General features: G+C 38.2%; 3 protein-coding genes across 3 annotated transcripts; 1 reads left to right on the top strand and 2 right to left on the bottom strand.

The window, feature by feature from the left end:
- Positions 1-692: 692 nt before the first annotated feature.
- LOC110764982 (uncharacterized) lies at positions 693-6,840 on the top strand. The gene is made up of 3 exons (XM_021968040.2): positions 693-3,979; positions 5,525-5,835; positions 6,142-6,840. Exons 1-3 carry the CDS (start codon positions 1,659-1,661, stop codon positions 6,501-6,503), a joined length of 2,994 nt encoding a protein of 997 aa, XP_021823732.1. The 5' UTR covers positions 693-1,658; the 3' UTR covers positions 6,504-6,840.
- Positions 6,841-7,584: 744 nt separating this feature from the next.
- Positions 7,585-16,797, bottom strand: LOC110764983 (pleiotropic drug resistance protein 2). Its single transcript, XM_021968041.2, has 20 exons — positions 15,966-16,797; positions 15,748-15,868; positions 15,259-15,347; positions 14,945-15,029; positions 14,320-14,610; positions 14,143-14,233; positions 13,106-14,006; positions 12,834-12,994; positions 12,593-12,696; positions 12,287-12,452; positions 12,075-12,200; positions 11,877-11,983; positions 11,130-11,462; positions 10,623-10,913; positions 10,438-10,521; positions 10,214-10,347; positions 9,870-10,097; positions 9,303-9,474; positions 8,917-9,171; positions 7,585-8,469 (listed from the first exon to the last, which is right to left on the bottom strand). Exons 1-20 carry the CDS (start codon positions 16,352-16,354, stop codon positions 8,200-8,202), a joined length of 4,398 nt encoding a protein of 1,465 aa, XP_021823733.1. The 5' UTR covers positions 16,355-16,797; the 3' UTR covers positions 7,585-8,199.
- Positions 16,798-20,542: 3,745 nt separating this feature from the next.
- Positions 20,543-25,889, bottom strand: LOC110764979 (Enhancer of polycomb-like transcription factor protein). The gene is made up of 4 exons (XM_021968035.2): positions 24,362-25,889; positions 22,920-24,227; positions 21,903-22,017; positions 20,543-21,064 (listed from the first exon to the last, which is right to left on the bottom strand). Exons 1-4 carry the CDS (start codon positions 25,199-25,201, stop codon positions 20,829-20,831), a joined length of 2,499 nt encoding a protein of 832 aa, XP_021823727.1. The 5' UTR covers positions 25,202-25,889; the 3' UTR covers positions 20,543-20,828.
- Between the last annotated feature and the right edge of the window lie 852 nt (positions 25,890-26,741).

Below are 26,741 nucleotides of genomic sequence, written 5' to 3'. Positions count from 1 at the left end.
AATTAACAAAATAAAACCCATCCCCATCCCGATCTCTCTTTCTCTCCCACTCTCTTCATCCTTCTCTTCTTCTCTCTCTCCATCTCTTTCTTTCTCAGATATGGACGGTGTGATAAGGACGAAGACGGATGACACGTCGCCGTTCTTCGTGGCGCTCTCGGAGTACATTGAGAACTTGAAGAAAAGAGGGGCGGACTGGTGCGACTGATTGGGTTGCGATGGTGGTGGAGTTCAGATCTAGGGCGGGCTGGTGCAACAAATTAAGGGAGAGATAGAAAGAAAGGTGGAGAGGGAGATAGAGAGAAGGAGGCGGGTGAAGGTGGGGTGGTTGGGCTTGAGGACGGGGTCGTTAGATGGGGTGGGGTGGCTGCATTATCATGAAAGGGATGGCTTGGCTGTAGTTGTTTATTTTTTGTTGCAATTTTTTGTTTATTTTTCTTCCATGATTTTCATGAATTGAGGGAAGGGTAGGGGCTGAGATTGGTTGTGGGTCGCGGGGGAGATGCATATGAAGAGACGGCGGGTAGCTGGCAGGGCAGCGATTCCTAAGCAGGAAGGTTTGTTGGGGTGGGTCACTGGCGGATCTGTGGGTTGGGTAGGAGAAGGTGGCTCGGGGAGAGAGAGGATGACAGTTGAGAAAATTCTTTGTTTTTTTTTTTTTTTTTTAATTATGTTTTAAAAATATTAGTTTTTAAAAAAAAGAATATTAATGTTTTATTACTTTAAAGGATTTTTTAAATTATTTTTATTAACACATCAGCATAACAATAGGTCCTTTACTTGCCACGTCATCAAAGTTAACAAGCTTTTAGATGGAAATTGATGGCAAGGGACAAACTGGGTCACCAAACCTAGTTCAAGGAATGAAAGTGGGTCATTTTGAGTTTGAGGGATAAAGTGGGATTTGATCGAAATTTCAGGAGGGCATTGGTGTAATTAAGCCTTAGGCTAAACCTTAGGTAGGCACCTGAAATTCTCTGGTAAAAATGTAAAATATGACTTGAAAAGTATTCTAAACAAACGGTAGAGATGAAGCCAAAAAGTCACGTCGGATCACATGATCCTCATCCACTAACAAATTAAATAATTATCCTTCTTAATCCTCACCCCCAAGTAATTAAAAAGTAATTAATAATTTAATATAGTGTGCCCACTACCAAAAGCAGAGCGACCTCGAATCTTACACTTCCAATTTTCATCCAATTCTAAAAACTCTTTGAGCGACCAAAAGCGAAAAAAACAAAGAAATTCCAAGTCAAATTGGAACAATTTCTCATGCTTGTTGTCTGGAACCAGAAATTCTGAGAAGAAGCAGCAGCAGCAAGTTTGTGGTTCACGGATCGGAAAATCGGAGAAGAAAGAAGCGAAAGAGACTGAGAAAGATCGTGTTTTTTCTGCAATAAGATCGATTCTCTTCATGGACAATAATTTCATGGATTTGCAACAAAAGGTTCGAAATTCTTCTGAGAATTCTCACTTTCCATGGAATTCAATTTCCGTGTGGTGATATCTGTTGTTTATCCATTTGTACGAGTGTTGTTAAGGTTGTGATTGGATGTGTGTTACTAGGGTTAGGGTTTTCAAGCTCTTGCCATAATATTTATTCAATTATATATGAAATAGAAACCTGAGGGCTTCTAGTAGCTGTGAATTTCAAAATGCAATCTGGGAAGCATGAGAATTTCAATAAGCAATCCCCAGCTTCTAGATTGCGTGCCCACAACCGTCTCGAATCAGGTCCTGAACCGTATAGTGGTACTAGGAGGAGTAATATACGGTGTGAGGCGGCTGATCACTCTATTAGGGGGACTTTGAGCCCTCACGAATTGCAACAGGATGTGGGTGTGAGTCAAAGGACTGATTATATTGATAGGAGGGACTATGGTTGGCATTTGGGTGGTGGTAGGACTGATCGGGTGAGGCAGAGGTCAAGATCGGCGTCACCAGTGCAACCTTTTGGCAACATGCGGAAAAGGCCGCATTTTGATGAAGGGGTTGGGGTTTTGCGTAGGAATTATTCACCGCTGCCACAGGTACCAGTTCGTTTGGAGTTACCACGCAGACAAGAATTGGCTGAGGCTGGAACATATAATGCAACTGATGATTTGAATAGTAGACGAGTTTACGGGTCTGACCATAATGATTCTAGAATCAGTAAAGAAGAATTAAATGAAATCAGATTGTCAGCTGGTGATAAACATGGGACGTTGAGTCAAAACTCAGTGCATATGGAAGATGGTGCGGTAAGGGGATCAAAATCTGCCCTTACCGAAGATAGCACTGTACTAGGAACATATTGGCCGCCTACAGACCCATATCCTGTGATAACTCCTGGGGAGAGTGGTGCCCGCTTGCCATCATCATCACGAAACATGAATATACGCCATTTTGAGCAAGAAAGACTTCATTATCTGGATCCTGTTGCTTTGGATAGATTACCGGTGACGAAATCCTACAAAGGAGAGAACCCCATTTTTCCTTCAAGGGATGGTGTGCACCCCATGATGTCAGGTGCTCATTCGGAGGATTTCCTTGCTAGCTCCTCCACGGGCATAAGGAGTGAATTTCAGGAATCTTATCGGGGTGGCATGCACTTGCCTTCTTTGGATGAATTTTCAAGTAGCAGCCGGAAACTTACAGATTCCATGAGCATCAATGCATATAAGCAAAGGCCACTAGCCGATTCTTCTAGAGACCCTGATTCTGGCAAGAGGAATCTTTCATTTTACCAGAGATGTAGTCCTACTAGAGGTGAGCATGATGATTATTTTCACACCAAATCAAGGGGAATGGCAGTTGATGATCGTGGATATCCATCTGATGACTTACACAAAATGATGCATCCACGAGCACCACTAAACATTGATCATACTCAAATGGTTTATAATCATGGAAAATTTTCAAGACCTAGTATTATGAACCCTGCTATGGACAGATTAGATAATACTGAGGATTCTTCTGGAAACTCAAGAAAGGGCATTATGCTGAATAATCCTACATTGCAAAGGCAATCATTATCAGACTACCCTGATAGAAGCAGGATATCAGAGGCATCAAAACATGGTGGGGAATATTTGGGTTCTGGATGTACACATGACGACTTTGGAAGGAGAATGTCACAAGATTATGAAATATGCCATTTCGGTGCGTCACAGGATTGTCAGATCTCACATCTGAAAGCAGATTATGGTTTGGAAAGAGATGTGAGTATGAAGTATCAGGACAGGCTGTCTCCTCTGCCTACATATGATTCAGAAATGCGTAGACATACTATTGGAATGCAGATTAGGAGAGAGGAGCTTGGAATATATGAACCATCAGATAGGGTGCTCAAAAGAAACTATGTTATTGGAGAAGATACAAGTACACATAATCCTAGAACATTTATATCTGATAAGTGGAGGTCTAGAGAATTTCAGGATTTATATGATAGTGGTGAAGAGTGGAATGATGGAGATGTAGGCAATTTGTATACATCTGCTTCAGCTGGATTTGAACATAATAGATACAGTAAGGTTGAGAGGGGGTTTGTTGGGCGAAACTATCATGATGAATACGCATCCGATGATTGGTTGCCATCTCAACGCTCTTTGGCACAAGCACAAAGGCATTCAGTCAGATTTTATAAACACGGTGATCGGTATTTAAAGGGTCATCGAAAATCTGGTTCATTAAGTAGACATAAGTTGAACCACACTGATATAAAAAGTGGTGTTCACAAACAGAACAGAGTTTGGAAAAGAAATGATAATTATCTAGAAGATGTCCATGCAGATGATGGTAATGATGCTGATCCATCAGAAAATGGGGTGAGCTCTACAGGTCCTGAGCCATCCGAGGATTCTGAGGAGTTTATGCAAATGGTACATGAAGCCTTTTTAAAGTACTCTAAAAAGCTAAATATGAACACGGCTGTCCAGAGAAGATACAAGGAACAAGGAAAGGCTGGTACTTTGTTCTGCATCGTATGTGGCCGAAGGTCTGTTTTCTTTTCTATCATATTCTTTCCAAGTGGGGCTCCAGTTTTGATCTTTTCATTCAGGAAACTTTAAGTATTACTCCTATGCAGTAACTCTAAGCTTTTGTTACTAGGGTTTTCTTTAGGATTTTTACATGACCAATAATTCGATTTTGTTATATAGTTATCTGGTTAATGTTTAGAGGTGGGTGGTGAATTGGAATCAATTCAGTGTAGGAAGGCATGAATCTCTGGTGAGCTCCACAAATGTGGGTGAAGCCATAAAAGTTACGCCATGATGCTAGTTCAAGTTGCTTTTTATGACATTTAAATTTCGTGAAAATTATGTGGTTTTTTATTTTTTCCATGTTGGTCATGGGGCAAACGCCTACTAATAGAGAATGGTGCTTTTGGAGTTGTTCATTCACCAATCATAGTTGAAATTTTAAGTAACCTGGCTTTCTTAGTGGGAATGACAGACACCATTTGATAAAACAAGGGTCATCGTCCAGCGGAAAATCATATAAAGCTGGATAAGAAATGCAAAAGAAGGATTTGCAATGGAAGTTGGAGAAATAGGTTCTGTTGGAATAAACTGTGCATGAGTAGGCGCAAAGTGCCCTTTCACAATGATCTAAGAAGTCAGTGACATTGACATCAACCATTTGGTTTGCTGGCTGAGAGGTGATAAGCAAGTTTGGATACATCCTTGTGCAAATTAAGCTGCTTACTGTTTAGAATTCTTTACCAAACCCAAGAGATCGCTGAATGACTTTTAAGAAATAGGTGGAAAGGATACTTTGCTAATCAGTCTTGCGTGGTATTAACATGATCTTTCAGGTGACATGGGAAGACCAAATATTTCTTTGGTTGTGAGGTTCTTGAATATGTAGGCTACTTCCTATATGCTGTGGAAGATAACTAAGAGCTTTTAGAAAAGACGATTAGAACCCAAATTAGAAATTTTATATAAAAAATTGTCGTAAAGCTTCAAGGGTGAAATTAAGAAAGCAATCGTTGGACAATATCTTATCGAGGTGTTAGACAGGGCATTGGTTTGTTTTGTTACTGCTCCAAGGTTGATGTGTACTTTGTACTTTTATGAGGATATCTTCTGTGTCAGACTTGTCTTAAATTTGATACAAGTCTATCCCAAGCCTGATAAAAGGAGGTTGTGGTAGTTTGTTGCTGGTATAAATATCGGATCTTATGAATGTGTTTTACTTGATATGAGGTAATCGAGCTTTGTAACAAATGAGAGACGAGATGATTAATTTAAATCAAACAAGGCTGTGTAGCAGTTGAGGGTCTTCAAAAAGTTTCTGGTTTCTGTTTTCACTATTTATTTATCCTTGGTGAAGATATCAAAGTCTTTTTTTTTTAATTTCCTTTTGTATTATTTGTATATATATGATACTTGTTAGGGCATAGAATTTGAATATGGTATCGATTAGCATGTTTAAATGGGATACCGTTGATGTTTCTGCCTTCTGCTTGTTTGGGTAGAAGTTGTACTCACAAGTAATATGTCATTTTTCATTTGTTTATTTATCTATGCTGTTACAGCTTCTCAAAGGAGTTCATGGACACTCGACGTTTGGTAACACATGCATTTATGTCTCACAAAGTTGGTTTGAGGGCACAGCACTTGGGCCTTCTCAAAGCAGTTTGTGTTCTGTTGGGGTGGAGTACTGTTGTTCCCTCTGACACTGTCACATGGGTTCCCCATATCTTGCCCAAGGCAGAAGCTTTGGCTCAGAAGGAAGATTTGATTCTCTGGCCTCCAGTTATTATTGTCCACAATATTTCTATGTCAGACAACAATCCTCAAAATTGGAAGGTGGTTACCATTGAAGCGCTTGAGGCATTTCTAAGAGGTGAGTGACTATGGTCTTAAAAATCCCAATGGTGAAAATTTCCAGATGCACTAAGGCTATCAAATGCTTGAGCATAAAGTTGATGGGAAAAGCATTAGAAAAATGAAGTGAAACTAGAAAAGAAGAATGAATTGTATCATGTTCTATGTCTATCAGCTAAAATTGTTAGCATGTAGTATCTGAATCAGTGACAATATTCGGGTTATCATATCAAGATGCCTTTTGCGTTCGTAGATATTTGAATTACTTGGAGCTAGGATTACAATTCTCTGATTTGAATCTTTTGGGTTCTCCTTGAAATGGCAGGTAAAGGTTTAATCAAAGGACGAATCAAGATGTGCCTGGGGAAGCCTGCTGACCAGAGTATGTTGGTGGTGAAGTTCTTAGGAACTTTTACTGGACTGGGGGATGCAGAGAGGATTCATAAGCATTTTGCGGAGCATAGGCGTGGGAGAGTAGATTTTGAGCAAGCAACATCCTCCAATGGAGAAATCATAGAGGCAGGAATGCAGGGAGACAACGTGGAGGAGCAAATTCTATATGGGTATATGGGGATTGTGGAGGACTTGGATAAAGTAGATTTCCATACCAGGAACTGGACTGTGATAAAGAGCAAGAAGGAGATTCAGGACCTGGCTGATGCTCCCGTCAAACCTGATGAGAGGTAGCTCATAGCTGTGCACAAACACTAATTAAAGGAGGTTTAGGTTTACTTTCCTCAAAAGATACTCGAAAGAGAACAGAACAGAAAATATCATGGAAAGAACTGAAGTCACCTCTAGCTTTTATTATTAGTGCAAATACTCTATTCTGAACTCATGGAAAGCCTTATATTTTGCGTGTCATATGAGACGTGGTACCTTCCATTATATAAAAAGCCTAATTTACCGTTTATGTTGTAATTTGTAGTCATGTTTGTAAAAGGCCAAGTTGGCTTAACTCCATTATTGAGGCTGCCTTACCTGTGTTGGACTAGTTTCATGAATAAAATGCCGATTTAAACAATTTGCCTTTCATTATTTGAATGGAAGGAAATGCGAACTGAAAGATCACAATCTAACACAAAAGATTAAACACAACTATTAAAATGCGTGATGCTGCAGATGGATTTTTTATGATCCAAGAAGGTTTGGCTTTTGTTAAATTTAAATTTTGGTAATTTTGGTGTTATTCTTGTGGAAGTAGATTATGGTTTTGTTTGTAACAGATGGGTGACGATTTCCACACTCATATCTTGTGCCAAGCGATGCCTTAGCACGCTAGTCATATTATAGACAAGTGGCCCAAGCACCTAAACAAGGAAGTAAACCCTTTCCTTTAGCCTAGCTCAGCTGGGGGAAGCTCCTAATGCTCTTTCAAAAAGGGGAATTCCGGTCCCTCCCTATCCAAGATGTGCTCTTTCAAGATCTCCCTCACTTGCACACTCGGTTTTTTTGTTTTTTTATGTTTTGATAAAAGAAGAGTGTAGGTGCCAATGGAATCTAGCTTAATGGAAAAAGGTCTTGACTTGCAGATCAGTGGTCTCAGGTTCAAACCCCAATGACACCTTGGTAGCATACTAGCATGTGTGTGCCTACCCCTTGTATTTTAGACTGTCACTTGTATTAAGAAGAAGATAAAAAAAAGTGTAGGCAATAAAAATAAGGGAAGTGCGAAGTGTGAGTGCAAAAAATGGCCTCCCTAAGATGCAAATTACACTATCTTTCAAACTGCAAATTCAGAATTGTTTATATATGAATCTGAAACATATACTCAAGCAAGAATAATCTTAATATATCGACAGTCTTGACAACAAAACATGCTTACATTACCAGGTTGTTTAGCGAGCGTTGACAACATCCTTGTGTTCTGGATTTAATGTTAGAAAAGATTTAATGCATTTCTAACATTAAATTTGTACACAAAGGGTAAGACTGAAGGACTTTTATATGAAAACATACAATGTTAGTTATAATTCAAATTAACACTGAAAGAAATGGGTATCCTTTCCTTGCAAGTCGGTTTTACCAGGGACAAGTAACACCCTAAACACACACATAAACTTCTGTGGTTGAATGTCTCTTTCAATGCCTCACAGAAAGATCCACTCCAAGGACATACTGACAAATGCCACACAGAAAGATCCACTCCAACATTGTCATCCTTTTTCTCTGGTGAAATTTGTGCCTTGTCGTGTGCTCAAAATGCGTCTGTTTTGACCACTAGCCTCTCAATAATGATATTTTTGGGAAGCTTAATCACTTCCATCCAGCAATGTGCTGCCTCTCTGATTTGCAACGTATATCAGTATTTTCGAGAACAAATACGATTGGAGCTGTGAAAAATCTACAAAACTTTGACAGATAGTAAAACCAGCATGCTTCCTCATCTCCTTTGGAAGTTGAGAAACTTGATGCCGTAGGCAAAGACGAACAAGAATAGGAGCACGAAACCAATATGGGCAACAACAACGGCTCCAAGGAAGTCATATTCAAAGCCTAATCTCCTCTTAAGGTAAGTCTGCACTGACATGTGAGGTTGTCCTGGAACTTCAACTAATGAAGTTTTGTCTCCCACTTGGGAAGTCACAAGTCCATAGATTGTCCAAGCCACCGGAGAACCCCAGTAGTACCATCTCCACCATATTGGTATTTGCTGAACAAATGAGCAAGTATAAAATGGCATAATTTGTTTTTAAATAACTACTTAAAGTCATTAAAATTGGAGGCTGACATCCTTTCTCTTCACTAAAAATTATTTTCAACTTGTAGCCATGGCACTAGATTTTATAACTAAAATCATTTGCTCCATAAAACATGAGGAATATTATCATGCCACTATATAGACTTATGACTAATCATTAGCTCCATCAAAGTTAGATCTGATTCTAATCATGGCAGCTTTCCTAAAGACCAATTTTGTCAGAGGCTTGCTAGTGCTGAGTTTTAAGTCACACAAAAATGATTAGCATTGTTGTATATGATTGCTTTGTAATGAGAAAATCTTCCTAACATGTTAATCTCTTGTTAATTTGTGGACTAGTTAACTCAAAGATTTGCAATTCATAGTTTGTATGCGTGCCTATGGAATACGGATACTTACCATCCTAGGGATGAGGAAACCAGAGAAGAGGTTCCAGAAGCTTAGGAAAAAGGACATCACAATGGCTGCAATTTGGTGGCCTGGCGTGAGAGCTACAAGCATCATGCCATACAATGTGAAGTAGATAAAGCACATCAATATGAAGTAGTAGAACCAAAAAAACTTGTCAACTCTCCAAGGGAAGCCGATCATTGAATAAAGGATGAGACTATACATCAGAGTTTGGACGGCAACATAAATTGTCTCAATTGCCACCTGCAGGGCATAAGATTTTTAATATACTGAGATATGCAGACTTGGCTCTATGACAAAAGTTGTTGCTTTGAATTTACTCTTGCATCATATTTTCCTACTCGGCTTAATATCAAGGTTTCGGCTTGTTTTACCTGGGCAAATGCATAAGGCAACGCAGAGTACATCCCTGCTGCTCTTTCGCGGTAGAATACTGTTCTTTCAATTGCCACAACAGGCTGCACTGAGGCAGTGTTGGTGGCTCCCAGGAACATAATGGCAGAATACATGGCTCCCATCAGATTGAGTAGGTCTTGTTCCTTGTGTCTATTAAGATAAAATTTTCCAATAAAATTTAGAAACATGTAACAGTACAAAATCAAAGAATAGTGTACTTGATTGTAGAGGCTGGTAAGATGAAACAGTGGTGCATGATGATTTCCTAATGAGATAGATAGAACTTATAATTGTTTCTATACAGAGTTTTATGGTGTAACAAGATAATGAGGTTAATGGCTTTTCTTATTTTCTCTCCTTTTCCTTTTTTCTTTCAGTCATGCAATATCAACCAGTAAAAATTCAGAATAATGTGCCAGCAATCATGTGAGCTTATACCAATTAGGGTTGCATGCTTAATCGTATTATGGATAAGTAAGCTGTGACCATCATGCTTATTCTAATAAAATCTTGACAAGAGAAAAATAAGAGACCTTATGACTTACGTTTTTTCTCCTTTGTTCCAGAAAATAAGTCCGAAAAGAGTACCGACAACTATGGTCAAAAAGAGCCGGATGGCATTGTATGGCGGGTTCCTCCAGTATGACCAATGTTGTTTCCAGAAGCAAGCTTTGAATTGAGTAAGAAAAGACTGAGAGTATTTAGTGGGGAAGTGAAGGTCTTTGGATCCTGGGACTGGAGTGCTTAGCTCTTCAATAAGTTCGTGATTCTTCCTGGGAAGAAGGAAGCAAATGATATAAACTTTGAGTTAGCCTATTACTGAAGAATGATTAGCAAAATGTGGCACAACGATGCAAGTGACGATTAAGGGCCTAAATGTCCCACTTACTTATAAAGTTCAGACTTCTGATATATATCAGCGAAGTCCACATTGAGTTGAGCCTCAACTGTAGGAGAACTAACTTCCAACATCCATGTTGCAGGATTATAACCCTCTCTGATCTTAGTAATTCCTGGAATAGCCTGCAGGAGGTTAAAGAAATTTGTTTGACTGAAAGTACTGGTAATTATAACATATCAGTTTCTAATGACCATGTAACAAGTGATACCCACTTCAAAATATTCTATCAGGCTTTGAGAACAGCGGCCAAGGGGACCGGCATAAATAACTTGTCCACCTCTCTTCATCAGAAGTAGCTGTGAGAAAAATGATCAAAGTGAATTAAAGTAAATGGCTAACAACAATTACAAATAGAAGATTTCGTTACGAATTTCTGACGATGAGAAATGACAGATACCTCATCAAAGGCTTCAAAAATGTCTATGCTTGGCTGATGAATAGTGCAGACAAGAGTCCTCCCTGTATCCACAGTATTTCTCACTGTACGCATGACGATTGCAGCAGCTCTTGCATCAAGACCTGATGTTGGCTCATCCATGAAGATTATGGAGGGATTCGCAACCAACTCTACAGCTACGGTTAATCTCTTTCTCTGTTCTGTTGACAAACCATTTATTCCAGGAAGGCCTACTAAGGAATTCCTCAGTGGGTGTAGCTCAACCAAATCCATGACTTCCTCCACAAACATCTAGATATCAGAAGGGAGAAGAAGTATGATAAATACAATATGACAAATCCACGACTTGTTGATATAGCAACAACTAAACTGAACACAATCAATATTTATGAGGCAATCCCTATATCTCTATATATCTATGTGTGTAACACTTTATGGGAGACCCAAGACTGCATTTGGTATAGACACTATAAAAAAAAAAGTAGAGTTTGTGTCAAAAGATGATGCCTGTCGTGTTTCCTTCGTAATCTCCTTAGCAAGGCGCATCCAGGCAGAGTACAGAAGAGATTCATAAACAGTTACATTTGGAGAATGGATATCATTTTGTTCACAATAACCACTAACTCGGGCAAAAGTTGCTTGGTTCTTTGGGTAACCAGAAATGCTGATACTTCCTTCAATATAACCACTGGTTTTCCTTCCTGCTAGCACATCCATTAAGGTAGTCTTTCCTGCACCACTTACACCAACCAATGCTGTTAGAATGCCAGGCCTAAAAGCACCACTAACATCTCGTAACAATTGGAGGCGATCCTCTTCAATTCCTTGGCTCTTCATTGCCTGATGAATAACTCAAAACTTTCAGCATTTATTTCGGCAAATGACCACACATATTGAAAATATCCTTCATTTGAGTTTTTATTTTTATTTTTTATTTTTTAACTTTTATAAAGTTCATACAACATACTTCACAATGTTTGGCACAATTTTTTCCAAGACTTAATTGTTAGTAACATATAGTACTTGACATTCCATCTACAGCTTATACAAACAAAAACAGAGATTTGAAAATAAATCAATTTTGGTTACAGTGCATTGCTAGGTTAAAAGGGTAGTTGTCTGGCTCCCATTTGTCAATGTTTTCAAGTACATATTTATTAAATCACTTTAGTTGTTTTCTTTAAAAGCAAGGAGCTTTAAAATTTTATCATATGGTAATGCTGCATGTTGTATAAAGACACATAGAGGACTTACAGCAGGCATATCAACATAGTAGTTCACATGATCAAATGCAAGTGATAAAGGCTGAAAGTGCAGGACCATTCCTCGTTTCATAGGTTTCTTCACGGCCATATCGATACCTGTTATTCACATAGTATCATCATTAGCAAGCTTCCTTTACCTCCTTTTTAAAAGCAATATTTGCAGTATGTACAACTCTAGATCTTGAACCTTCAGACAATGGGGCAGTGGATGCTGAACTCATTTCTGTGCCTCCCATTATATCTAACATTGACTGGTTTTTACTTCTATGCTTGTCATCTTCCTCCAGAATAATGGATTTAGAATCTCCGAAAGCTACATATAGTTTTGAAAGCATTATTGGACTCAAAATCTTAATCACATAACTGAAATAATGATTATTATGAGAAATTATAGCTTACGGTTCAGATAAGTCAGTGCTGCAATAAACAAGATGTTGAAAAGCAGTGAAAAGCCAAGGAGTGCCCCTATGCATATCCAATACCAGTATTCTTCTGTAAACATGCCTCTGGTCTTTAGAAGAGCCTTTCCAACTGTAGGTTCAGAGATTCTTGGGTCAATATTGGGCTGTAACAGAGAAAACGTATTCTGTCAGTCAAATTATAAGAATAGCTGTGGCCTCCAAAAGACAGCCTCTTCTGCAAACCACCTAAAAAGAAAAGCTTTCAAAGGAAACAAATTGATAGACAATATGAAGGAGATCTTACTGCACTCCATCTTTTGTCAAGAAATTCATTGATGACAATGGCATTTTGTCCATACATCATGGGAGAAATATAGTAGCCCCATATCATCCATGGTTCAATGTCATCTGCACGAAAGGACTAATTAAATTCTTACATTCCTTCAAAGTAAAATGCATAACAAGTTAAGAATGTGTGGGATTGTAGAGAATCAGCTGCTTGAGTCATTAACTGTATAGATAGCACAAAGACTACAACAATGAACCTTTGGCAACAATGAATCCACCAAGGACAAAAACCAAAAGCAGCGTGAAGGTGCCAAGTGTGCTTGCAACTATTTGTGTTCTTCCAAGAGCTGCAATGAAACGGAACAGAGATAGAGCCATCTGATGCACACTGAATAACGCCAATAGCTGGCGGAAAAACCTGCGTAAGTTTGAAATGTGCTACTGATCATAATTTAAAGAATTTGTTATCACTTGTAGGTGTTATCGACAGAATTCTATGCACATGATAGTTACACATTCAGGCACATACCTACTAGCTGCAGGAGCAAAACCGATTGTGTAATACGTGAGTATGATCCATATTCCTGATTCTATCAATGATACAGGAATCCTGAGAACTGAAATTGGTAAGCAGAAAGCCCATGCTGGATGCAACAAGAAATCTCTCTGTTTGAAAAATACAGGAAGCCTGAATATAGTCATTGCAAGCTCTGTCATCCCATTGAACATTACATTTATGAGACTGAAAAATAGTGCACCATAAAATTTCCCGCCATCTTCTAATCTGCCGTGCTTCATTTTTGTTCTCCAAAATATGGTCATGGAAATTATTGACATGATTGTGATCTGTGTTGTCTTGAATATATATAGAGGAGAGTTGCGCTTCATCAATAGCCACTCTCTTGCAAAGCATGCCTTGAAGAGTTCCCAGTTTGAGATTCCATACATTTTTTTCGCTAATGCTGCAGGATGAGTTTTAGATCTGTCATAAGGATTTCCAAGTTCTTCAGACAGGTTTTGGCCAATGTGGAAGTTTTTGAAATAATCTGAAAATTCCAATGCACTAATATATCGGTATAGTTCGTTCTTTTTAAACCAGTATTGTTCTTGGTCCTTCCTGGAAATAACCTCTTGCAGGAAGTCTGCCACTCCTTTCCTTTCTGGACATTTGAAACCTACACTCTCAAAAAATTCTAGTGCATTCTCTCGTGGACCTTGGTAGACAATATGACCCTCCGAAACTAAGATAATGTTATCAAAGAGTTCAAAGGTTTCAGGTGCAGGTTGCAGAAGAGAAATTATCATGGTGACATCCATTATATGAACCATCTGCCTCATAAATCGGATGATTTGGAATGTGGTTGAACTATCTAAACCAGTAGATATTTCATCCATGAAAAAAGCTTTTGCTGGTCCAACCAACATTTCTCCTGCATTCATCAGGACCAAGTTCTTATCAGGAATGAGCATTTTGTTTATAGAAAAGTTGTCATGGTGGCATAGTTAACTAATAGAACTATGTCAGATAAGTATTTTTCTATTGCATTTTGAGTATTTTATACACACCTGTAGTAAGACGCTTCTTTTGTCCACCAGATATGCCCCTTCTCATCTCATCACCCGCTAAAATATCAGCACATATATCTAATCCAAGTATCTGTTACAGTTTTTTAATTAGTTACAGTTGTAAGACTTGGTGTGTAGTTAGTTGGAAAATAAATAACCAACAAGAATGCAACAAACCTTCAGAACATAGTCTGTTACTAAACTGGTTTCCTGTCCTGCCTGAGCTGTGGCTTTCATGAATGCATCTATCTCAGGATCCGGTGTGATTCCTAATTCTTTTTCTCGTCTAGATAATTCCGCCAGTAGCTCGTATCTGGTTCCAACCCCCAAGCATCTTCCTGAAAAATCCAATGTTTCTCTGACGGTCATCTCACCGTGGTGCAGATCATGCTGGCTGATATAAGCGCATGTTCTTTGAGGAACAAACTCTGAAAATTCATGACCACAGTAAGTGACTCTTCCGGATACCTGTTATGAATTTTATCAGTGTCCAATCAGAATTTCAAGATTTACAGAAATAGTTTGTGCAATCTTCTTGAAAAGAGTTTCTAAGGCTGATAGCAATTTCCAAATCTGAGATTACAATTTTTATGAACCGGTCAACCTTTCAAAGAAACAAATGGAAAATGTATTAAATAAGATGACATTGGAGTTAACAAAAATCATTAACATTTTAGTAACATCTCAGCATCTGCTACACGTTGCATAATGAACAATTGGACTGAGGGTGAATGAAGCTTAACATGACATGACATCAATATTTGAAAGACATTGTTAGTGTCAAAAGAAGGAGATGCCGCACCCTTAGATCGTTATCCGTCTTGCCAGCAAGTGCCTGCAGAAATGTTGTCTTCCCTGATCCCGGAGGTCCCAGAAGCAGTGTCATTCTGGAAAATGCTAACAAAATCAGTGAAATACATACTCAATCCATTTAGTACTTCAATTTAAATCAGAATCACATCAGAAAAGTTATCCTATTAGAGAACATCTGGGTTTCTGATTGACAATGTCTGTCTAGGAATCACTGAACAACCAAATTCAACTTGTAAACTGGGAAAAATAAACAACATGAGAAATCATGTGAATGCTTGCTTCATAAAATCAATTAGACATTACCTTGATGGCTTAACTATTCCGCTCATGTCACGAAGTATCTCGACTACTCTTTTCTTTGACGGGAATAGCTTAACAAATCCAAGAATTCCCTATTCACATGAAAAACAAAATTGAAAAGAAGAATAAGTGTAAACAAAAGTCATCCATCAGTAGACACATACATACATTAGGTTGAAGCCTTATCTCCTTCGGAAGTATGAACTATTACTATCATCCTAGAGGCTGCTTATTTCATTTGATATTATTGAATATGATCAAACTACCATTTCCAGATCGAAGAACATCGAAATTGAAGCATGAAACTATGTACTGTTCTATCCTATCACATTTGATCAAATAAAATAAAAATAAAAATAAAAATCCTGGATTTACTGTCTTACAGAGAAAGGGGGAAACAAGAATTACCCTCTATTTTGTACGAGAAAAGAAATCCATTCATAGTAAATTCAAATGAAACAATACAGAAAAGCAGAAAACAGAACAAAGTACCTCTATGGTGTTCCTGTAGGAATTCAGCAGAGTGGGAAGTGCTCTGGTTCCAATATATGCATCCCCTTCTACTGATAAATGCTCGAACCGGACTTCAATCTGTGGAATCTCAATCCGAACCCTGTTAATACAAAATCAAATATAAATTGTAAAATAACCATATAAAAAATACTTACCACCACAAAATATTTGAAAACACAAACAAATAATAATATCACCTATCAGTCCTTTCTCTAAGCCTTAGAAGAAATTTCTCATTGTCCTCTTCAGCAACCTTGAGTATATTTTCCATGAGATGCTTCTTGTCCAGCCTTCCAAGATTGGTAACATCAATCTCTTCATAACCAACTTTTCCATCATCCAAAACCTGCTTAAGCATTCCTCTTCTTAATCTATCAAACGTAGGAAGCCTCTCTATTGCAGCCCACTTCAACTCCTCCTCATCATCATCTGCTGACCACCCACTGCGCTGAAACACATCCCCCTGCCCACTCCACAGTTCTCGGAAACTCGTCGAAGCCCAACTTCTCTTGCTCACTGATCCATGAGTCCTCCTCCCACTGCTCATTGACCCCACAAGCTCATCTCCGGCCAATGCAGCCGCCATCTTTGATTCTTTATCACCCTTTTTAAAATTATATATTTTTCTTCACACAAGCATACTTCAAATCAAAAGGTTGAGGTGAAACTAGAAAAGGAAACAAATTCAAAAGAAACCCAACAACTATTAGTTAGTAACAAATTTAAAAAAAGCATGAAAATCTTGGAAGCAGCAAGTTCAAGAGGAATGTTGTGTCAAGAGAAGTTGCTGGTGGTTTTCTTCTGCATGGCTTGGTTCGGAGGAGTCTGAGGAGACATGGTTAACTTATGAGATATATGAGTCAGGAGGATATGGTGGTGCTGACAGAAAGGAGAGAGTATTTAGTATTTACAGAGTTTGGGGACAGTTGAAAGCCAAATCCTTGGACATTTTTTTCACCATTTTTGCAAGATTCTCTTTTCAAGAGGTGGTTTTTCTAAGGATTTGTGACAGCATAATAAGGACAAAGTAGATATTATATACGTAACTTGAGGTGGATATTTAGCTTTCTTATTACTTCTTTTGTTCCTACAATAAGTTCAGTCTTCAAAGAATTATGGAACAGAGGAAGAATCCCAGTGACCTATTTACAACTCTATGCTCATACGGCCAGTGGCCCTCCCAAGGCAAGTTAAATGTTTTGTTTATTTACTTTTTCATATTTCGTAAGGAAAATACTAATTTTATTCTTTTAAATCAACGGAAGGGAATATTCGAATTGGGAACATTTTCTATTTTGAGCAGAGAAATATCACTAGATTAGCCGTACTTACTTAAATAGTTGATTTTCACATGAAAATAGTCTTTAGACTCTCCACTTTATTAGAGGAGATCCTTTTTAATTTTAATATATAAGCAATATTGAATAGAGAGAATCGAATACATTGACATTTTATCCATTTTATGATAAATTATCGTACATTCAACTCTTAATAGATATTTTATTTATTAGAAATCATGTAACCAATTGACTTAAAAGAAGAGGTCTAATTGTAAAAGACACATTAGTGTAGGAAAGATCTTGGGTTCGAGTCTTAGCATTCATATAGCGTGTGTTTGAATTTAGTATAAAACAAGGTGTGGTGCAATAGGCAAACTACTACCTCCAGTTGGCGAGCTACCTAATACTTCAATGGCGGGGGTTTGAAACCCGTTGGAAGCACTTTGTGGCCAGGAGCAAGCCGAACGCCAAGCGAGGATTAATTCCAGCCTTCGGGTGTGGAGGACACCTCGTGATATTTATCAAAAATAATAATAATTAGTATGACATGGCTCTCTCAATAAGAAAGGTGTTCAAAAAGAAGAGGTCCAAGACGTTTTAACTTGATGATCCTTTGAAACTAAGTGCCAATTGGCGGGCAGTGATAAGTGCTTAAACCTAAAAATAGTTGTGGGTCCTAAATATTGACTCCTAAACCTTGACTTGACACCTACGAGCTCAACTCTCTCAATGGTGTGTCGTTTCTCTGTTACATCTCATCAAACGGCACCACTAGTTGTTATTTTAACTTTCCTTTTTCTCCGCAGCCTCTTTAACCATTCAGAATTGAAGTTCGAGTGGTTGAATATTTAATTTGGATGATTAATCTAAGGATGAACATGGCACATATATAATGTTATCTTGTTATATGATTTGGGAAGTTACTAACTATTAAAAAAATATAATTCCCACATCAAAAACTTGATTCAATAAAATACAATATATAATGAATGGTTCCACTACTAATATCATCGAGGCCCTTTATGATAAAATCTCACCTACTGGACTTTGTAGGTGGTTAAGTTGAGGACAATATCGGTGTTACTAATAGTAAGCCGATGGTCATCTCTCTAAAATTTAACATGATATCAGAGCCAGATTAAATGACTGGGCCTGGATTATTTGGCTTTTACCCTTACTCCTTATCCAAAATGCAGTTTTCAAATATGCGGGCTTGAATGTCGACCGAAAAACTTGCTAACCGGTTATCATTAATTTAAACAAAATTTTCTGCTCAAAAAGGAAAAATTAGGTGCAAATAAAATTACCAGGATTTAAGACACCAGAAACTCTGGCAGGCTGTTTAAAAAAATAAATAAATAAAAAAATAAAAAAAACCAAAGAAGAAAGCAAACCAATAATTATTTCGCCCACATGGAAATTGTCGGTCGGTTTTAGAGAAAAACCAGAAAGCAACCAAGATAAACGGTGCCAAAAACCATTAATAAAATTTAAAGTTTGCCCCACTCTCTCACATAATCACCCTTTTCATTTATGAGCCTCCCTTTCGCAGAAAATTCAAGAACACAGAGTTTTTAGTACCTCCTTGCACTCTCCTATCAATTTTTGACATTAAATTTGGCTCAATATTTGTTGGACTCTTCTCAATCTAGAAGGTCATGTGATGTGAATATAAATTAGTTTATAAAAAAAAAAACTAATTTGGCATGCCTCTGTCATTAATCAATCCCTTTAACAGGTTTGGATTTGATCCCATGACAATTACAAATCATCATTCTTTCCTTCAATGCAGAAGCCGACCCAAGAAGATTTTTTCTTTAAACAATTTGGGCTTTCCATTTCGGACTCATCTTTTCTTATCTACAACCTATCATAATTTGTTTTTTTGTTATGACTAAATTCGATGACTAAACTCGATGACTAGAATCCAAATAAACACGCTTGACGTGTCTGATTTTATGTTTTTAAATTCCTAGACACCCCGAATATTTGTTAGACTTTTTTACTTGTATCTTTTACATGTATTTTTTTATATATATCTTTTATGTGTCAACTACCAAATGAAAACTAAATGGACTAAATGGAGAGGATATTTCAACATAAAAAATAGGTGGAGGTCCCTACACGAATTCCTTTCGAAGTAGGCAACAATGCCTACTTAAAGATGCTCACCTAGATATGAAGAGAGGCAAAATGAGAGGAAAAGGCCTTTATATAGACACGGGCATCTATATTGGGCTAGGGCTTGGCCTAATCCAACAGATAGTCTACTTAATCCCACATATTGTATCATACTTTAAAAAAGAACTCATAAGATATTAATGATTAGGAAACAAGCTGCAACATTTTTCAGGATAAAATCCCTTGTTTTTTTGGGTTTTAATCAAGGTGCAATTTGTTTTTTAGTAAGATAATATACCCACTGCGCAATACAAATATAACTTCTTCTTTTTTTTTTTAATGAACAGAAGTTTAGGAGGAGGTCAGCTACTCTCACCACCAGAGCAGGGAGCCGGAAGAATTTACGCATGGAATACCAATAAACTTTAGATACAAAACCAACTAGTTTTTAATCCCAATCATAAAAGATGTCTCAAATTCAAATCAATTCTCCCTCAGTAATATTAAAAAATAATAATAATAAAACAACATAAATTTGCATCCAGCGCAAGTTAAGAGTTTTTATAGTTAGCCTAAATTTCGCACCCAATTTTCGTAGTTTTATAATCTATTTAAATAGACCTAAATACCTTCAAAATTAAAACCCAATTAGATCTTAAAGCCAAAAGCCCTGCACCCAGTTTTCACTTTTTGGCAATTTGAATTTTTCTGTAGTTCTCATCTCACTTATGAATTTTCAATCTAAAAGTGAAAGCCAAATTAATTCAATTTCAGACAGCCCCTTCCCTCCCAATTACCAACCAGCACTTACCACTCACCACCATCTCTCTGACTTAACTCTCTCTCTCTCTCTCTCTCTCTCTCTCTCTCGCTGTACTTTTCTTGTATTTCTCTAGCTTTCGTATGAAACACCAAAAAATCACCAATGAAAAAATAAATGAAATTTGGTCCGCTATTGTATCATTTCTTTTTCTTTAGCCCATATAAATCACCTTTTAGGGGTATTTAAGTAGTTTTCTTACCCCAACGAGGTCTAGTTCAGTTAAAAAGAGCATTGACTTACAGACCAGAAGTTACACTATCGCTTTAAACTATCGCTTGTTAAAAAAAAAGTAGTTTTCTTACAATATCTAAAAAATATTTATTACTAAAATTAAAATCTATGAAATTAGAGACAATTTAGGGTATAAGCGATATATGCATAGCTGATGTGTGGCACATGCCACAATCTTGACCATTGAATATATATCTACAGGGTCAGCATCGACGTCTGGTGGTCTAGAAGAAGACGAAGGTCTGGTTGTATGTTTTGTAAAACACTAAGCAGTAAAAGTTGGCATCATGTAAACAGTATCTTTAAGAACACCAAAACATAAGGTTAACATTGTCTCTACATTTCACCCTTTTTCATTCTTTTTTTTTTTACCAAGAAAATCGACTAGTTCGACTTGTACACTATTGATAATTTGGTGTGAGGTTATAATAATACAAATGTACATCCAATCAAAACCTATACAAAATTATAGTACTTAATCCAGGACCTGTCTTCCAAAGGCTTCAAAAACAGCCATGGGGCATCAAGGCTGCACTCGTACCTGTAATTTAAATTGGTTATTCGAATTTCCAACCGTCATCAGGATTCAGGAACACCTAAACTGGTCAATCAAGTACATAAGCAGCTGCAGCATCTGGTGATCCGAGAACTTGGGCGGCTTCGGCAATTCTGAAGGCCATTGTGGCTTTGTAAGTTACCAAATCTGCATTCTGCATGAGCAACTGGGCCCTTTTTCGTTTGCGAATTGCTAATTCCACGGATCTGTCTGCCTCAGCTTTCGCTTCTTCAACTTTATGTATGGCATTCTGCTCTTGCAATGCATCTTGTTCAGCAGCCATAGCTGTACACCAATACAAGTTCACATTTTTAGTTCTCTTTTAACAGAAAAGCCACACCAAGAAATGACATCTTTTACAGGAAACACAAGAAATACATTTTGCAGTGTCAAAAATGGGTTACTGGAAAATGTAAGATTCAACCATGCAGATACAGCTCACAGAACATCAAGAAATTTTAGAGGGCGTAATAAAAATCCATAAATTGCTCATTTGTCCACCTGCCTTTTCACAAAAATATAGGAAAATCATTTTGCTTGATTCACCGACCAATATTAGAAAACACCGATATCCAAATCATTTTGCTTGTATATATATATATATATATATATATATATATATATATACAGCAGCACCCCTCTTTCTTCCTCAAAGTGTGCTGCCCTATCGCCAGCACCATTTCATTTTATTTTTATTCTTTTAAATGTTGGTCCTTATAAGTAGAGTTGTATAGGAGAAGATAAAACTGAACTTTAAAAAAGCGAGGCACGATCAACATTATGATGGATTGTGATAGCAAAACTCAACACTTCATCCCATCTGCAATCAGTTCAATCTGCCAATGTCAAATACTTAACCTGGGCATTTGGTCTAGAACAACCCAAATGCCAATAAAACATCAAGGAAAAAGACAACTGACCCAAGCACAGAAAAAATTATGCAGGCAATAAGATGTGCCCTGATACCATGTTTGATGCAGGTATTGGGGTCATGCTGGATTACTAAAAATTCAAATGTCAATGCCACAACATACGCTACCATGTAGACTTGTATTTTTAAAAATAAAAAATTGGGAAACTCATTGTACAACTAGGATTTCATGATAAAGCACTGAAAAAGTACCTTGCAAGAAACTTGGTTGTTTTCCTCTACCAAATTGACTTGGCTGTCGCTTGAATGATCTTCTCTTGCGCAGAACAGGCTTTGGGTCCAGCAGAGCTCTCTTCGGTTGATGCCCCTGTTAGAAAGGGTCATTAATGCGTGCAGATAACCAAATTATCATAACTTAAATATGCAAATCGCATTTGCAATGAGATTTCTTCCAGAAAAAGAAAAAATTCATCCACAAGTTTCAGAAGTCTCATCTTGATATACAGTGGTTCAACTTCCTAGAGAGTACTGAGCATAGCACCGAGTGAAAGTGAAATTTCGATGGAACATGTGCTACCTTTCTTACTATGTTTACTGGTTCCAGATCTTATTGACAAATTTAGGTGCACTCGACCAGGGAAAAAAAAAAGGGAGATAAGGAGTTCTATACCAAAAAATTTAATAATATGTATGAAAAAAAAAATCCTTTCAAAGGCTAAAACTCGGTGCTATACAAGTAGACCACTGAATATCAGGAAGGCTAAGGACAGTTCACTCAAATATAATTCCATGAATTTAAAAATTGAGATCCATAGATTCACAACAAAAAATAAAACAAATATCACTGCCAGTCCGCCAGAACTGCATTGCAACAATCTCACTACTGGCAAAAGGCATTAAGAATAAAAACAAATTGCATACTGAAATTCAACAATGGCAATTCATTCAATGGGTACAGTATATATCATCAATAGAGAGAGAGGAGGACGGGGGCTGAACTACTCATCATTGAAAAGAATGGTGATAAATTTCAATTATACAACAATCATCAACTAAATTTATCTACAATAATAAATCAGAACAATTACAAACACAAATTAGTAATTTTGATTGAAATAATCTTATAAATATTCCCCATCTAACAAAGAAACAAGTCAAACCAAAATTTTCCCGAGGCATTAAGAATCCCATCATATATACATTAAATAACTTGACATATATGTATTTCCAATATACAACATAATATCTGAAGCATAATGTCACTAGTACCTGGAATACCCTAAGCAGTGATGATGACCTTTTCTGCTTCCGTTTATTCATCCAATAACTATATATAGCCTCTACTACTTCCCTCCTTCCCATATCCAGACAAATATTAGCAGCTGCATTCTCATCAGAGAAATCATGCGGTCTACAATAAAATGCCTTCTCAAAGGCATCAACCATTAATTCAAAATTATCCTCCGAAACATGGTCATGAAGTTCATTCTCCGCAAAGAAGTCACTGTTGAACTTCTTCAGCCACTCCTCATCATCAGAGTCCATGTCATAATTCGCAGTCCTCTTTGCCATGGCTCTAGACACCTCATCATCATTCAGATATATGTATGATTCTGGTCTGTCAAACGGAGTACTGTGGCTATCCGCATAACCTGGGACTTCACGCACCCCAGGCACTGGGATGAACTTAATAGCTGGAGCTGGTACAACACGATCAGAACACTCCTTGTAAAGATCCTTAAAAATAGACCAGTCACATCGATTGGGAAACTCTAACTTCCAATTACTATCACCATTACTATCTGCAGACCATATTATAGCCTGCGTTATACGGTTTTTAGAGCACGGCCTCATTACTTTCTCTGCCTTGTGAGTGTATCGGGTTAATCCATTTTTCTTGACCACAAGAAGCCACTCTCCAGATGAAGACATTTCTAACATGACAGTTACCCCATCTTCTCTATAACATTTGTCTAATTCAGTGACCAATATATTCGCTGAGCAGCTTGTCGAATCTAAATCCCGTTTTGATCCCTCCATGGTCAAACTCTCTGCTTTCAAGTTTCCTGCAGGAGAAAATGAAACTGACTTCCTAAGCATATGCTTAGATTCTACAGAAGAAAAAGGGAGGCCATTCTTCCTAATACTGATTAACTCAGAAACTAGGGCTCCATTGGGTTTGCGTAGGGAAACCAGTGAAGGATTTCTAGACCGTCTTCTCCTCAATGAACTCCTCCGCTTCTGAATACCACGCGAGGTTAAACCATTCCTGTACTGGGTGCTTCTACAAGCTAATTTGGGAACTCTTACACTTGACTGCAACGCATGCCTGTTCTCAATACAATCAACTTTTTCACCATCATCATCATCATCATCATCTCCCTGATCAATAAATTCGTCATTTTCATGCCCATCAATCTGATTATTTACAGTTGGATGACAACGTAATCTAAGATGCATGCTGGTATGCATGAACATAAAACACCCAGGAACGGCAGAAAAGTCCACAGAAAACAATGGGATAAACTGCTCGGCCCCAAAAAGCTTGCAAACCCCAGACCTAGTACAAGAACGATCCTGAAACAAGGTTTAATAAATAAAAAATAAATCAAACTCATGACCAAATTGAAAAGCAACAACACATTCACAAACCACAAAAGGAGATCGTTTTGCAATTAAATAATCAAATGTAGTGGACAACCACCACTTACCCGCGAGAACTGAATGCCATAGGAGGCAAAAATGCTGCCAATCGGCTCTAAAGCAAGAAATTCAGAAAATTCAGTCAACCCAAGACTGGCCCTCGTCATGTACACCAAAACAGAATACAAAAACCGAGCAGCCCAATAACCCTGAGCCCATGAAGACTCCACCGAAAGGCAAAGCACTTCTGGGCACACAAAACCCAGATGGGAATCCAACTCCTTACTCTTCTTCATCCTCTGCCTCCGAGCAAACCTCCGCCCATACATTCTATCATCAGATCCACTTTCCTTCTCTACATTCCCTAAAATACTTGCACTGGCACGCTTCCTCTTTCGGGTATACACAATCCCATAACTCTTATGCTCTTGGAGCCCGTCAGCCAAAAGCTCATTGCTTTGAGGCTTCTTGACCACTGAGGTCTTCAAAACAGGGGTGTTTCGCCTTGGACTACCGACTTGGTTGGCCCCAGCCCATTTCTTGTGATTTAATCCAACAGAGTCCCCGGCATGGCTTTTCATGAGTTTGAGCCAGTCCTCGTCGCCATTGCGGGCCCTCTCGAGCTTGGACTCAGAGGATTCGGGCCAGAGGCGGCGCCCGGAACGCAGGACCCGAGCCCCATCGACCCCACCCTTCACCATCCCCATCCCGAAAACCCTGGTCGTCCGTCTCATCTCCACCGATGGCATTTCCGTGCTCAGATTCCGAAGCAACACCACTCCGGACCTCCTCCTGCTGCTCCTCCTTGACTCAGTGAGTCGCCGAGTCGATCTCCGAGTCGACTCAGTCGCAAACTCGGGGTGCTTGGAACTCTCAACCGAAGAAAGCGGCAGCGACGGAGCTCTCATGGTCCGGCGCCATTTTCAGGGCTGGGAGAAGTCGGAACTCTATGGATTCATTTCGACTCGGGACTGGGAACGAGTTTGGCTCATTAGTAACGATGAAAATACAGATTTTATTTTCTTATACAGAGAAGAATAAAATAAAACCGATTAAAAATAATCACACAAAAAATCGGAAAAAAAAAATAAAGAAAGAAGAGAAAAAAAAGGAACCGATTAGATTTCGGTTTTAGATTTTCTCAACCAAAAAGAAAAATAAGAAAGCTCTGGGTGTTTCAGAAAGAAAATCAAGAGAGAGATTATGAGGAAGAAGTACACAAGTACATACAGGATACTAATTTACAGAGGAAACAAATCTACACAACTGAGATCTGAAAGAGAACGAGAGAGAGAAGATCGATCGAGTTTTGGGATTTGCGTTTGAGAGAGAGAGAGAGAGAGAGAGAGAGAGAGAGGCGGGAGAGTGCGTTTTGGGGACTGGTATCGGCTAGGGTTTATGATAAAAACCACAGAGGGGGAATTTTGGGTGAAACCAATCGCCGACTCGCGAGGACCGTCGGATGGGAGATGGACGGTCGAGATTGCACCTTCTTCGTTCTTTTTATATTAATTCGATGGCTCCAATGAGAGAAAAAAAAGAAGAGAGAGAAAAAAAGGGGGAGTGGGTGTGTCTTTCTGTGTGTGAGGGAAGACTCAGACTGGAGGGAGTGGTTGATATTTTTACGTTATGTTGGGTGGAAATTACTGAAAAGGGCTTCAATGTGATGGGGATAGTGGGGGAATTTCGAACGTTGAGATGGGGTTTTTGGTCTTTAAGGCGGTGGAGCTTCATATTTGGGGGGTAAAAGCGGCGAGTATTGCTGCCGTGACTTCGGGATTTAAATTGTGTTACGGTTGTAAATCTTGAAGGGGTACTACAAGTACGCTGTAATTTTCAGTTAATTTTTTTGCTTTTTTTATAATTGGATTGGAGACAGCAAAACTTCTGGACTACTAACTGGGTCTAGTCTAGTAAAAAAGAATTTTGATTTGCAGACCAGTGGTCTCAAATTAAAACCCTCAAGACACCTTGGTAGTGTGGTTGAAATTAGTCAATACAGTCCGATGTACCAAACGAGCCCCATACCTTTAGAGCTTGGAGATAATGTTTTTAGAGCCCGTTTTCTATTTTCATTTTCTGTTTCTCGACAAATACACGTTTTGTGGATTGCTTTTGTTTTCCCTCACAAAATGTTTTCTGAAAACAAATCTAACTTTGTGAACAAAAGTTGAAAAAGATAAAATGTTGTTTTCAATTTCAACGTTTTCATTTTCTGAAGATACGAAAATTCATTTTGTCCCAATCTCTCTTTCTCCAATCAACTGAGCAGCACCGCTATAGAAACCATCTCCTTCAACCCAGACCCATCGTTGTCAACAACCATTGTTGACCTTGAGTTCAGGCTGGTCTACCCATTCCATTATGCTACGCCGGCGCCGATGTTGGAGAACCACAAAACAACGAAACCAAGAAGAGTGAAAAGAGAGAGAAATGATTTTTTTTTTT

The sequence above is a fragment of the Prunus avium genome, chromosome 2 (genome assembly GCF_965620075.1).
Source record: "Prunus avium chromosome 2, drPruAviu1.hap1.1, whole genome shotgun sequence".
Classification (NCBI taxonomy): domain Eukaryota; kingdom Viridiplantae; phylum Streptophyta; class Magnoliopsida; order Rosales; family Rosaceae; genus Prunus; species Prunus avium.
The sequence above is the reverse complement of the archived record's forward strand: the minus strand, read 5'-3'. Positions and strand labels throughout refer to the sequence as shown.

What these genes read in the sequence shown, in the direction of transcription:
- LOC110764982 (XM_021968040.2), top strand. Translation starts at nt 1,659, where the DNA reads ATGCAATCTGGGAAGCATGAGAATTTCAATAAGCAATCCCCAGCTTCT. An exon ending in TGCATCGTATGTGGCCGAAG is followed by an intron (nt 3,980 to 5,524) that starts GTCTGTTTTCTT and finishes ATGCTGTTACAG; the next exon opens with CTTCTCAAAGGAGTTCATGG. An exon ending in GCTTGAGGCATTTCTAAGAG is followed by an intron (nt 5,836 to 6,141) that starts GTGAGTGACTAT and finishes TTGAAATGGCAG; the next exon opens with GTAAAGGTTTAATCAAAGGA.
- LOC110764983 (XM_021968041.2), bottom strand. Translation starts at nt 16,354, where the DNA reads ATGGCGGCTGCATTGGCCGGAGATGAGCTTGTGGGGTCAATGAGCAGT. An exon ending in CTTAGAGAAAGGACTGATAG is followed by an intron (nt 15,869 to 15,965) that starts GTGATATTATTA and finishes TTGTATTAACAG; the next exon opens with GGTTCGGATTGAGATTCCAC. An exon ending in AAAGAAGCGTCTTACTACAG is followed by an intron (nt 14,007 to 14,142) that starts GTGTGTATAAAA and finishes TGATGAATGCAG; the next exon opens with GAGAAATGTTGGTTGGACCA.
- LOC110764979 (XM_021968035.2), bottom strand. Translation starts at nt 25,201, where the DNA reads ATGAGAGCTCCGTCGCTGCCGCTTTCTTCGGTTGAGAGTTCCAAGCAC. An exon ending in ATGGCATTCAGTTCTCGCGG is followed by an intron (nt 24,228 to 24,361) that starts GTAAGTGGTGGT and finishes ACCTTGTTTCAG; the next exon opens with GATCGTTCTTGTACTAGGTC. An exon ending in CACTGCTTAGGGTATTCCAG is followed by an intron (nt 22,018 to 22,919) that starts GTACTAGTGACA and finishes CCTTTCTAACAG; the next exon opens with GGGCATCAACCGAAGAGAGC.